Here is a 13,120-nt window from a genome sequence, read left to right as displayed (position 1 = left end):
TTTTGAAAGTTTTGGGATTGGAATCTTAAAGAAGGTCAATCGTTAGTGCGAGGGTAATTAGAATATCAAACTAATAATTACTTATTTGCTTCTAATTTACCAATTTAAAGGCTTAAATGTGTACAGTATGAAGTCGGTAATTAGAGCAGCGATACGTTTCTATTCATTAATTATGATGCATATAGCGCTTATTTGAATAGATAATCATTTTAACCTATTAAATAAATATTTATGACTTACGTACCCCAAAGATTATTAATAAGAGTGCTAGGTATCAGACGTGGAGGTGTTAAAAAAAAAAGTTAATCAAAAGTTCTAAATTTATAAATTTGCACAAGGTAGATTACTATTAAAAACAATTTTTTAAGTAACTGAAATATTGAATGCCGAAAAATTCTGGAGCGCACAAAGGCAAACGGCATCTACCGACCAATAAGTGGGTGAATTGACTCATCAGGGGACTTATCATTTTATAATTTTTGCCTTGTAGAAGGAAATATCTGGACTGCGTTATTAAGGAGACAATGCGTCTTCACCCACCAGTTCCTATAATCGGAAGATATATTCCCAACGACGTGCAGATTGGGGAGCAAACCATTCCAGGCAACACGAATATTTTTCTGATGCCCTACTATGTCCTGCGAGATCCTGAATACTTTCCAGATCCCCAGACTTTCAAGCCCGAACGATGGATGGATGGTGAAAACGCTTTGCTTCCCAACTTTGCATATATTCCATTTAGTGCAGGTCCCAAGAACTGCATGGGTCAGAAGTTTGCCAACCTCCAATTGAAAACTCTGATTAGTAAGGTCATACGACACTTCGAATTACTTACCCTTGGAAAGGAGCTCAAGGCTACATATACATTTATATTGAGTTCTTCCTCGGGAAATAATGTTGGCCTTATGCCCAGATGTTTTTGATAAGAATATAAGATATCCGTTTACCTAAATTTTTGTATGCTATAAGTACGTGCGTCTCACAGAATTTCTATAATTTGCTAAGCACAAGTTATACAAAAATTAAATTAAATAAATAAAAGTGTTCTTCTAATAGTTCTGATAAATAGGATATACATATTTACTTTTAACTATTTTTAGAGATTTTATTTAAATTTACCTACCTATTTTCTAACTGCATTACGTATGCGATTGTTAAAGGGCTCTACCTTTTTTGGCATTCCATGACTCATCTGCTGTTTCCACTTAACCCACTTCGCAGTCGAAGTTGTCACCCACATGTGCGAAATTTCCATAAGCCAATTGCAGAAACCTCAGCCCAAACGATCGCAGCAAAACTACACAAGACCGACAACCAGTAACGACAGTTTTTTTTTGTCACAACTCCAACATTAAAACATTCTTTAAAGCCGCTGGGCACGCTTCATTCCGCACACATACGACCGCATAAAAGTCAGGCAAAACAATCTCATCATAACTTAAACGTCACGTTGCAAAGAGCCATTAAAGTATTGCCTGCAAAGCCGAAAAAATAAATAAAAGAAAAAATAGCAGGCGACACAGTGAACCAATGACTTCAAGTGATCGAAGAAAAAAAGAGGTAAAGTGCATTTTTTAAGAGTGTTTAGAGCTGGTTTTAAGAGAGAAACTCGAAGTGCCGGCGATTTGAGACCTGATCCGTGGTTTGAGCTTGAAAGCGAAATCAAATCGAAACCGAAAGCCAAGCCGAGCTGAGGTGAGCTTCGTGTTGGACTCTTACAGAAGAATCGAAAAGAGAAGCTTTATGTTTTTGGCTTCTTCAGTCGAGGTTGTATCTTTCAGTCGGTTTTTTGGCAGCCGATCGCGCGGATGCGGCTCAAAAATAGCGGGTTCAATAAATCTTCAATAGATCCACAATAAGTGTAAGCCGTGAGTTTTTCTTCTTGGGGAAAATATGGTCCTCAATTATGGCCAAAGCGTATAATTTTTTATAAATTAATTAAGTGATATGTGATCAACCCCAAAAATGACTGTGTTCGAACAAACTTCAAAATTTGAAGAAATTAAAACTGGAAAAAACCAAGAAGCCTCCCACAATTATTACTGTGTTGAAAAATGCCCGACAAATGCTTGCCAAACGAAATTTTTATGCAAATTAAGACGCTCGTAATTACAGTGCAACAAGCCCAAATTGCAATGTGCAAAGCAAACCAAAGTCACTTTAATTAATTTTGAAGTTTGCACTTAATTATAGAAAAAAAATGGAAGCGAAAAAAATAAAGTTGCAATCAACATTGATTAACATAACATGAATGTCGAGCACTCACATTCTCATATCCATAAACATTCGCGGTTGCCCTGCAAATAATAAAATAAAAATCTCGACCGCAAAGTGAATCCGAAAAGCGTGGAAAAGTGACAAAAGTGCGGTTCTCGTGTGAGCTGCGATCATCATCGAATGAATGTTTGCTGGTGTGAAACACAAATCTGAAAATCTGAAAATCTGGTAGCTGCATTAATTACAAATTTATTCAAATGAGCAAACAGGTGGAACATAGACAAAGTGCAAACAAGAATTCACCGTCTGGCGTTTGATGATTGTGCAGATGCTGAGATCTCTTGTAGGCCTGATTGATGGAATAATTGCTTCGATGACAAGCAGATTTAGTAAAAAGATTTAAATGCAGCTCATGTATTAAACTAAAAAATAATAAAATCTTACTTTGATGATCTTAAGATGTGCGTAAATATCAACGAGTTATTAGTGGATAAGGCGAGTGGCAGAATTTTTCTAAGATCTTCTTTCAAGGTGCTAAAAGTTGATTATGGTTGGCAGCAGACTACTCTGAGATCATTCCCCAGTTGAGTGATCATGTGAAGTTGAAGATTAATGTTATGTTGGTGGAATAGCCTTTCTAGAATTATTTAAAAGTTAACAAATTATCATAAGTTTACCATGAAGAGGTTTTCTGAGTTGTGCATAATTCGTCATATTGATATTCCTAAAATATTTACTAGCTTATCATGTTTAAACAAAAAGAATTATTTAAAAAACAAATTTAAAAAGCAAATGAAAATGCTTAACTCTTATTAGTTTTTGGTACTCCTGAATTCTAAAAATAAAAAAAATGTTAAATTTGAATTTTTAACGAATACTTTTTTTTAGTCAGAAATATCTTTATTTAATATACCCTCCGGTAACTATTACATAATTTATTGATAATTACTTCAAGCCTATAAATGTTCGTAATTATAAATCGATATAATTGATATTTCCTAACATGGTTTCAAAATCTAAGAATTAAATGAACTAAAGAATTTTTATGACCAGACTAGTTCCAAATATTGTTGTTTATTATACACTATTAAACATTTTTTGTATCACATGTTAAGTCAATTAAAACCATTATCTTGATCAATAAGTGGTAATAAATAAATTTAAAGAGAACTCTCGAATCCATGACTGATCAATTTTCGTTCGCATAACAAAAGGAGCCATAGAATGTAACACAATGCAAAAGTAATTAAAGTTGGCTATGCGGTAATGAGAAACCAGTTGAAAGAACGGGAGATTGTACATGTCATGAATCAAAAGTCAATTAAAATACAGACGTGCCTTTATCCACCCACGATCTGCTGAAATGTCAACAATGATCGATGGCTTAATCGGACAGAATCGGTGGAATCTATTCAGTCTGTTGCCATCTAATCAGCCCAGTCCACCTCGACCCAAACACGACCGATCGCTGATTGTCATAACCACCCAGCTCCTCTTGATCTTCTGTTTTCCAAATATGACTCAGAATTTAGTTGGCAAAACTGTAGCAAGTTGTATGCTCATGTAAGGCCATAATCGCAATGTCTAACTGCCATAATCCACCCGCTAACTGCTTCGGAAGGCAGCTGGCCGCAGCTTCGCATATAGATTCAGATTCAGGCCCCGACTTCCAATCGCACTTGGACTGGTCAGAGTCGCCGGCTCACCTCGCACGGAAAAAAACATCTCATGGCACGTACTCTGGCCGAGGCAAAATAAAATCGAAAAGCATAAACAATTTATTTGTACAAAATAACTTTGAACTGTGCAGTTGCAGTTGCATTTGCTGTTTTGCTGCTGCAGAGCTCCAAGTCACAAAATGACTTAACTTATAAGCTGACATTTGCCAGTGGATGCTGCAATGTTTCAATGCAATTTACCTGACCAGGAATGCGGGCCATGCACTTGGAAAAATCAGGTTTCCTAATTAAAAACGCTTGGAAGCTCAGAATAGCTAAATTTATTAGCAAAGAATGGAAGATTTTTTTATTGGTTTCATAGAAAATTTCTTAGTTCCTTGCATAATTCGTAAGATTGTTTATATTTTACGAACTTCATCAGTCATTGAAAAATGAACTAAAAGAAAAAGTAGCTTGTCGTTTTGAAAAGATTTCCAATAAGTATTTGTTTGTAATATTAAGCAGATATTTTTTTCTCAGTGCAATACTAGCTTGTTTCGTTCTCGTTCGAAGTGTGAAATGGCCAACATCGAAGCAGCTCAACTAAACTACAAAATTATATGGTGTTGGGCAACCCATATATGTTCGACCGATTGAAGATTTCACTAGAGAGGGGCCTTAAGTACAGTGCTGGGCATTGAGGCATACCATTGCCCAAATGTGTTCTAATGGCTGGCCAAACCAGCGATTGAACAATGCCTGGAAGTGCTTTTCAGCCGCAGATACAGCCATTCAGATATCGAATGCAGTTAGAGTTACTAATTAGACAGGTTGCCAAAGATCTAGATAGGTGCGTGACTGAGAAACAAAACCGAGGAGATCTTGGATCTGCTAACCACTAAAAATGCCCACTCTGTACGTAGATTACCTCATTTCCCACACAACTTGACATGCGCATCGGTCGTTAAGTAAGTTAGAAAAACCCCAGGTTCCCTAGTCTACATTCACCGCAGACATTTAAGACCCACCTCACCAGGTAATCGTGCTCTTTGGTTACACCCATCAAAGTCTCAGTCTCGACCCTAGAGCAAGGTTCTTCACAGCACTCCGTCAATTGCGGTTATGACCTTTCTGTCGATTGCTCACTTGGCTAGCATTTTCCTCCATTCAACTGACCTTAGCCAAATCTTTAAAGCCGCCAGCAAAACTCTTAATAACCTGGCCAAAAAAAAACTGAGTAAAAGATTTTGCACAACTGAGAGGAGTTGAAGAGGCGAGAGTTGAGTGCCGGACTGCAGCTCATTAATCGAGCAACGAACGACGGAGCAGATGTTGATATACTGAGAAAAATATTACCCTATTTGGTAAATAAACATGATCATTAATATTGTATGATCGATTAGAAAATCTTACATTGAAAAGAATAAGAACCTTATTATTCGGAAGAACTGCATTTTATAATAGTTGCTATTAAACATATTTACTTTCTTAAAAACTGGTTGAAAATAGGTTTTTTTTAATATTATTGGGTTCGAGTTTTTTAATTAAACAGATCATTAAAATAAATGTAAAGTTCTGAATATAGATCGAATATTTTGCTCGGTGCCGCAGATTTGGTACCCATTATAGGCCGTAGTCTCCGCCTCTTCAGCTTCCCAACAAGAAGCCGCAACACTTGAAGTAGCATGGAAACTGGGCAGCTTGGTTTATTTTTTTGCAACTTGGCAGTAAGCAGGCAGTCAGGCAGCAACGAAAACAAAAGTGAAAAGGTCACTAGCACCAGTTGGGCAGCAGTTGGAGCAAGAGGAGCAATCCCGACTGGAGTTGTCTGAACCAAAACTAAAAAAATATGTACAAAACAAAACACTTCAGCACTCGACACTCAGCCAACTGTGGCCGCCAAGCTCAGGCGCCTTTTGATCATTGCACTCGCAATGCCAATTCAGGGGAAAAGGGTATAAAGTCGTAGTAACATGAATACATAACACCGAAAGACGTCTCAAGTAAAGCTACTCTGATTGGGATACCGTGAACCCATCAATTTTAGAGGGTGTAAACTAGTTAGATATACCTTGTTGGGTCTAACATCTAAATATATGTTTCTTTTACAATTTAACTTAAGTCGTTCTAGATGATTTTTAAATCATGTAAGCCGTAATCATTTTAGACAATTTTTCTGAATAGTTTGTTGTGTACAAGAATAGATTTCTCGAAATTGTTTACACCAAGAGCTCCATATTGGTTATCGATTGGGAAATCGCCTTAAAATTTGCATATTTTTTTTATTTTATGGAAATGGCATTGTCTAAAAAATATCTGGTAAAATAAACCATGTTTCTGCACTGCAAATACCTTTTTATTTGACATTTTCTTGTATGCAATTACCAGCTTTGAATTGGCACATTCCCATTTATAATAACCGCTCCCAGGGCATCTGTTCTTCGTGTCAGTCAGATTCGCCAGCTTATTTCCAACTATTATTGCCGTTGTTTCGGTTGTTTCGCTTGCTCTTCGTTTTTCCGGCTAACAAGTTTTCCGTTGGCTTTTGTGTATCTGCAACTTTATGTGAAGTTACTGCAGCAGAAGCAGCCACTTGCCGGCTTGTTGCTGGCGATCTCTTGCCCAATGCAATTCGCATTTCAATTTTTCTAAACTATTGGCCAATACGTTTGGGGCTTCTCGTACGTATGCTCGTCGTATATACGACTATAAGATTATTTATCGCAGCTGATGGCTTGGGAAAATCCAAACCAAATTGCACCAGGTCCAGCTGCTTCTTAATTCGCCGAAGATGCTGCGGTTTTTGAGGGGAATTAATTAAGCTTAATTGAAGCAGCAGATTGCAGATCGGCAATCTCTCGGGTTGGGTGACAACTTTCCACAAATTGTGGAAATGCCGAAATGCATATTGACAGGCACTTTCATTTTCATCTGCAATTCGATTGCCTTTCGCGAATCAGTTTTTTTTCAGGAGAGAGGAGCAGAGCCCTAATCTGCTGAAAAGTCTTGGAAATCAGTTAGACAATAGCAATTACCCGTGGATTATGTAACTTTAGCAAATACAAAGTTGACACTGAAAAAAATAGAAAATGTATCAGTTGGAGGGCCTATTTAAATATTTTTATTATAATAGTATTGTGATAGCATAAGATTTTTAGATAAACAAAAAACACACATTATTATTGTTATAACTTTGTTTTTCATTGGTTAAGCATAAAATATTTAAAAGGACACATAGTATTAAAAAAATATAAATAACCTATAAAACTATAGGTTGCATATTTGCATATTAAAAATGGTTTCTTTATGAAAGCTATTACAAAATTCGAAAATATTTACTTGTATATTTCTTAAATTTTTTTTTGTGCAGCTTTTGGCAATTGACATTTGGAGGGGCCATTCAAAAGGTGAGCTCAGGTAATAATGGACGAACAGAAGCAGCTGGAAGTAATTGCGAATGAGACCTCATCAGTCACCGGATTGAGACGTCAGCCCACCAAATATCCGCATGGCCTCAACATCACGGTGCAGACGATCGACGATGATAATGAGGGACCCCTGAAAGATCACAGTGACTACTCCCGCACCTCCGGCGAATCGTGCTGGGGTGAGACCCAAAAATACCACATTGGAATGCTGGGAAGTCCCGAAACCCTAGCTGAACTTCAAGTTCGACGCTACAAGTATCCATTGACGGCTAATTATTATTTGAATGGCAAGTTTGAGAGCCCAGAGAAGCCAACACCCTGGATGCTTTTGGGCTATGCGCGACGCGCCTGCAGGTGGAAATATCTGCGATGGCCTATTATTTTTGTGGCCAGTGTTTTGCTATTTTTCGGACTGATCACCTACTGTTTATGGCTTCACGATGTGAGTGTGGCTAGGGCCAAATTCCTACAGCGTCGCTATGAAGCAACTTTGACATCCACGAGTTCGAATAGCAATGAAGTTTGGGATGAGGAAATCACCAGCACCACCGAAAAGGAGCCCCAGGAAACCACACGACTTAAAGCGGTGGATGAGGGTGAGGAAAGTTCGGATTTGCCTGAAACTTATTTTGCCGAGGAGGGAGATCCAGAGGATGATGGTGATGGGGACTACGATGACACCTTGTTGCCAGCGGATAGCATCAGATTTACCTCGGGCCATCAGAACAGCTTCGGGGTGCCCATAGAACAGGACAAGCGAATGCTGCAGTTGCTCAAAGATGTGAGTAGTGGATTAAGTTAAAGTGGCAAAATGTTTCATGCTAGCAATTTATCAAAATATTTTTATATTTATATTTTATTTATCATACAAGTTATAAAACAATAATACAATATAAAACTTTTTTTAATAGATTTAAAAATAATTTTAAGTAAAATGTCTATATTTAGGTAACAAAATATTAATTTTGAACTGTCCAAAGTAAAAACTTTATTTCATACACTTCGAGTTGGCAAAAGTGCTTCCCCACCAAACATTTTATGTACCATCTGGAAAGTTTGTGTCACCTAATTATCACCTCTCCCACTGAACCAATATTGCAGTTACTGCCCAAACCCCAGGCGACTCCAGCTGGCAATGAGCATCCTTTGACCCGGGTGTCCCCTACCCTGCCGCCCCCCTCGGCGAATGGTGCTCGACCCACGCAGGCGATGACCTTGACCACCCCCTCAACGACGAACAGCGGCTGTCAGTCGACGATGCTGCCCATGTGCCAGGGAGTGCTCGACTACGACCTGACCTCCAATCGCGAGGGGACAGCGCCCCGGGATGCAGTCTCCATGGCAGCCTACGAGGAGCTCATCCGGTCCAACTGCTCGGCAAGGGCGGCGGAATTCGTTTGTGGCGCCCTGGAACCCGAGTGCCGACCCTTGCACATTGGACAGCTGCCGCCCTGTCGTCGCATCTGCAAGGGTGAGACATACAGATATATTCAGGGGCCTTGTTTAAAATGACATGCGAATTTGTGCAGGCATGCCTCTAATAACTCGTAATTGGATTCTCTAAAAATCTGCATTCAAAATTTTCAATTTAACGATGATCAAATTTTGGACCCATTTTCATGTTAGTTATTTATAATTTTCCGATGACTTGTTTAACGTTGACCCAAAATTGGACATCGAAAGTCCATAACTTTGCCAAACTTAAGCCGATTCCAAAGTGGCATGCCTCAAAAGACTCGTAATTGGATTCCCTATAAGTCCCTATAACAAATGAAAACATTTTCAAGACAAAATTTTTATTAAATTACATTAATTAAACAATTTGTTTGATGAAAAGTTTAGTCTATTAAACAAATATTACAAGTACATAACAAAAAAACGTAGTTTTGGAAATGTTATCAATTTTAATTTACAGTAAAATATCTTTACGCTGATTATAATCTAAGCAAAATAAATTTACTTAACTAATTCTTTGTTTTTAAATTTGCATTACATTTTATAGCCATTCTGGAGTCCTGTTCCATAGCGATTGCCAACTCGGATGTCCTGAGCGAACTATTCGATTGCAGCCTATATCCCGATACCCATGAGAGCCACAAATGCGAGGATCCCACAAGAAGACGGGACTATTGCTATGGAAATGAGTTTCAATGCCATGATGGCAGTTGCATTCCCCAAAACTGGCAGTGTGATAAGATCAAGGATTGCCAAGGTGGCGAGGACGAGGATGAACAATGTTTGGTCTGCGAACAGGACGAATTCCGCTGTCGCTCGAATGAGAAATGTATCGCAGAAAACTTGCGTTGCGATCTGAACTTTGATTGTTTCGATGGGAGTGATGAGGAAGACTGCGATGACTACGGATCGGGGGACTTGGCCCCTTTTGATGAGGCCGAACTGAATGCCTTTCCAAGGGTCTTCTCCTACGCCAGTTTTCTATCACCAAATGAGACGAACGACAAGCTATATACCTATATCACTGCCACCACCGATGAGGATGCGGGCACGGAGACCAAGTTCCAGATTCATCAGGTGGCTGCCCCAGCTCCCCCGGTTAATTTGAGTGCTGAGGAGCCAACTGGTGGTCCCAAAGGTTTTGGTAAGTAAGCAATCACACAACAAATATATCTAAATTTAAGGTAATACCTTAACATTTAACACATTGTTATATAGAAGCTCATCTTAATTAAATTGACTAAATTATCTAAAAATTGCTTAGTACAAAATAAGTTAAATAAGCTTTAAGTTATTATTAAATATTTACAGGATTTATTTAATGCATTTAAATTTAGGAATTATACTTATTCTTTTACAACAACCATCACAAAGTGTATAAAAATATTTATATAACTTATTTTTAAAGTAAAAAGTGTACATTTTAGCCATAAACCAAAACCAAACTTGTCTTTTTTTCATAGTTAACTTTCGTGACAGCAAGGAGATAATGATGACAAGTGATTCGGAGAATAAATTCAAATATTCGCAGAGAAATCGCACTTCTGTAAAGTTCAGCGTTGCAGCAACCACAACTCCAGCGGCTAGAACGGCGAGTGCGATTCCCAGCTCTGCTTTGGCTCAGCAGCGGGAAAGAGATAGAGCCACCAGCACCACCAGTACCACCACCAGCACCACTTCAACCACAATTACGCCACCCACAACAATACCCGCGCCCTACGAAGTTGTGACTACTCCAGGTGGTTGTCGTCCTCATGAACTTCGATGCGTGAGTGGAAAGTGCATCACAGTCAGTCAACTGTGCGATAAGGTAAGAAGAAATTAAAAAAAAAATTCTTACTCTTGTTTAAAAACATAAACCGCATTATCTTCTTTTTTGTTCCAATATTTTTTATAACACTAAAGCTGCTTTTAAAAAAATATTTATATAAAGTCACAATGCATAACAGATTTAATAAGATACAAATGATTTACAAACCATTTCCAAATATTTTCTTTATTCAACAAGCAAATCGATTGTCCCGATGCTGCTGATGAAATAATGTGCGTTTATCGGGAGCGTGTAAGTGGAAGGCGGACCACATCGACCACAACCACCACTGAAACACCCACAACATCTACAGCACCACCAGAAACAAGTACTACAACAACCAATAATCCGGTTACCAGTACAAGGCGTTCCTTGAGAACCATGCCCAATCGAAGTCGAAAGCCCAAGTCTTAGAGTGATGTTCTTGTATCTAATGATTATTTATGTCTTTTTTCTCACCACTTGTATTTTCTTTCGCTCGCTATATGTATGATAAATGATAAATATGTAAATCTTTTTTAGTGCTTAAGTTGTTTAGTGATTAGTGTTGTTTAACTATTGTTATCTGCGTGAAAATTGTATTTTTAGCAATGAATAAATCTTAAGATGTGAGTAGCTTAAAAGAATTACGTGAAATTGGGTAAGGCTTGGTAATCTTAATTTCATATATTGTCCAAGGGAACTATCAATCTTTTATAGATTTCCACCGGCTTACCTTGTCAGGAGCATAAAAATATTCCAGAAAACATATTCTCTCCTTTGTTTTGTGATTTCGAAAGCCATAGACATAGCTGGACAATGAGCTAACAAAATTCAAATGAAATCGATACAATTAAAGTCGGGACATTATTCCACACAACCTTGCACTCATACCAAAATTAACCCTAAAAACAAGAAATTCGCCTTATTTTTGACTTCAAAGGCATCGCACCATAAATTGTAGGGTGAATTTTTCTAAAATTAAGGGCGTTCCTTTCTAAAATTTAAGGCAAAGAGCCCTAAAAACAAGAAAAACTTTTCTAAAAAATAGAAAAATATTTCTTAAAAGTAGGATATTTTTTCTAAAAATTAGAAAAAATGTGCCTCATGATGTAACTTTTCATTCAGGATTTATGGACTTATGTATATGTATATATATATGTACATATATGATTTAAGCACTTTGCTTTTCATTCAGAAAAGTTTGTATTAGTATTGCTCTAATGAATTGCCAATATCGATTTCAACTGTAATTCTGTGGGAAAGAGAGAGAGAAATTAGTACAATTATGACTTATTTCAGTTCTTACAAGTAAAATCCGATATGTATCTTATCCGAAAAAACTTTTAATTTTATTGGTCCGTCGGTGGGATTCGAACCCAGGTCTCCCGCGCGTGAGTTCAAAGACATTGAATGGAGCCACGGTCGCGCGCGAAGAGCGCATGGCAAACCAAAGACTATATGATGGGGCGTTTGCGAAGAATATTGGTTAAAAAAGTTTTTAGAACTCGTTAAGTCGCAACTGTGAAAGTCGAAATATTTAAAATAAATTTTCTAAGATGATATTTCATATGACAAAAAATGTTTTCATTACTTTTCCATAAAGGGTAAAACCTTTAGTCGTTCTAAGCATTACTTCTCATCTGTGTTTATAACACAAGTAAAAAAAAAGAAAAAAGAAAGATGTCGGCAGCTGAAATTGAACTTGCGGTGCTTAGATTTCTGGTCAGACGTTCTAACCCCTAGGCTACTCAGACAGGGTTAGAACAATTTTATGGTCATTTTAAAAAATGTTTCCTATGTTATAGAAAATATTTCTATATTTTGGGATTAATTTCTATTTTTTAGAAAATATTTCTATATTTAAGAAAATATTTCTATATTCAAGAAAATATTTCTATATTTAAGAAAATATTTCTATATTTAAGAAAGCGTTTCTATTTTTTAGGGTTATCGTATTTTTAAGGTTAATTTGAGAAAATTTTTCTATTTTTTAGGGTAAATAATTTTTTAGGGCAGAATTTCTAATTTGAAGAAAAAAATTTATAAAAATAAGTACCATTTTTACTAAAATATAGAAATTCTTTCTTGGATTTAGGGTGAGTTCAGTTTATGGCGACAATTTCTACATTTGAGAAACACTTTCTTGATTTAAGAAAAGTTTTCTTGTTTTGAGAAAAAAATTTCTTGAAAATATAAATCTTTTCTTGGATTTAGAAAAAATAAAGTTTTAGGGCGAATTTCTAAAATTTAGGGTTAATTTTGCTATGAGTGTGGTCTCTGGTCAGCACTGCCCACGCATTCAAAAGACCGAGACCATTTGGTTTGGGCAATTCAATTAACCAGTCCATTGTTATCGATTTGGGGGTGCACTGAATGCTACGGGGTCCATTATCTATATAAATGTCAACCCAGCTGACTGCAGTACACTCGAAAAAGCTGGTGCAGCTCATATATCATACTATTTATTAAATATTTTCGAAATAAATTTGTACCTTCGAAACTAATTCTTTGAGATAATTTGAGTGGTTAAAAAAGTATTTAAAAAAATGTACTTAATCAAATTGGTTATT

The 13,120-nt window shown here is 37.0% G+C and overlaps 2 protein-coding genes across 4 annotated transcripts; both read left to right on the top strand.

Moving 5' to 3' along the window:
• Positions 1 to 383: 383 nt before the first annotated feature.
• On the top strand, positions 384 to 923 carry LOC108054022 (probable cytochrome P450 4d21). Its single transcript, XM_017136771.2, has 2 exons — positions 384 to 436; positions 491 to 923. Exons 1-2 carry the CDS (start codon positions 384 to 386, stop codon positions 921 to 923), a joined length of 486 nt encoding a protein of 161 aa, XP_016992260.2.
• Positions 924 to 1,681: 758 nt separating this feature from the next.
• LOC108053224 lies at positions 1,682 to 11,194 on the top strand. 3 transcript variants are annotated; one of them, XM_044459751.1, is made up of 6 exons: positions 1,682 to 1,861; positions 7,246 to 8,084; positions 8,405 to 8,774; positions 9,306 to 9,902; positions 10,222 to 10,568; positions 10,767 to 11,194. In XM_044459751.1, the coding sequence occupies exons 2-6, from the start codon at positions 7,299 to 7,301 to the stop codon at positions 10,980 to 10,982; spliced, it is 2,316 nt and encodes a 771-aa protein (XP_044315686.1). In that variant the 5' UTR covers positions 1,682 to 1,861; positions 7,246 to 7,298; the 3' UTR covers positions 10,983 to 11,194. The 3 variants fall into 3 exon arrangements, with proteins under 3 accessions (XP_044315686.1, XP_044315687.1, XP_044315688.1); XM_044459752.1 differs by having other exon boundaries at positions 1,682 to 1,868; XM_044459753.1 differs by lacking the exon at positions 1,682 to 1,861 and adding an exon at positions 2,540 to 2,678.
• Positions 11,195 to 13,120: the final 1,926 nt, after the last annotated feature.

Source organism: Drosophila rhopaloa, unplaced genomic scaffold (assembly GCF_018152115.1).
Source record: "Drosophila rhopaloa isolate 14029-0021.01 unplaced genomic scaffold, ASM1815211v1 contig_2, whole genome shotgun sequence".
Classification (NCBI taxonomy): domain Eukaryota; kingdom Metazoa; phylum Arthropoda; class Insecta; order Diptera; family Drosophilidae; genus Drosophila; species Drosophila rhopaloa.
The sequence above is the reverse complement of the archived record's forward strand: the minus strand, read 5'-3'. Positions and strand labels throughout refer to the sequence as shown.

Excerpts from the sequence above, each read along its gene's own strand:
- LOC108054022 (XM_017136771.2), top strand. The coding sequence starts at position 384 with ATGCCGAAAAATTCTGGAGCGCACAAAGGCAAACGGCATCTACCGACC. Across the intron at positions 437-490 it reads CGGCATCTACCGACCAATAA|AAGGAAATATCTGGACTGCG; the intron begins GTGGGTGAATTG and ends TTTGCCTTGTAG.
- LOC108053224 (XM_044459751.1), top strand. The coding sequence starts at position 7,299 with ATGGACGAACAGAAGCAGCTGGAAGTAATTGCGAATGAGACCTCATCA. Across the intron at positions 8,775-9,305 it reads CTGTCGTCGCATCTGCAAGG|CCATTCTGGAGTCCTGTTCC; the intron begins GTGAGACATACA and ends TACATTTTATAG. Across the intron at positions 9,903-10,221 it reads TGGTGGTCCCAAAGGTTTTG|TTAACTTTCGTGACAGCAAG; the intron begins GTAAGTAAGCAA and ends TTTTTTTCATAG.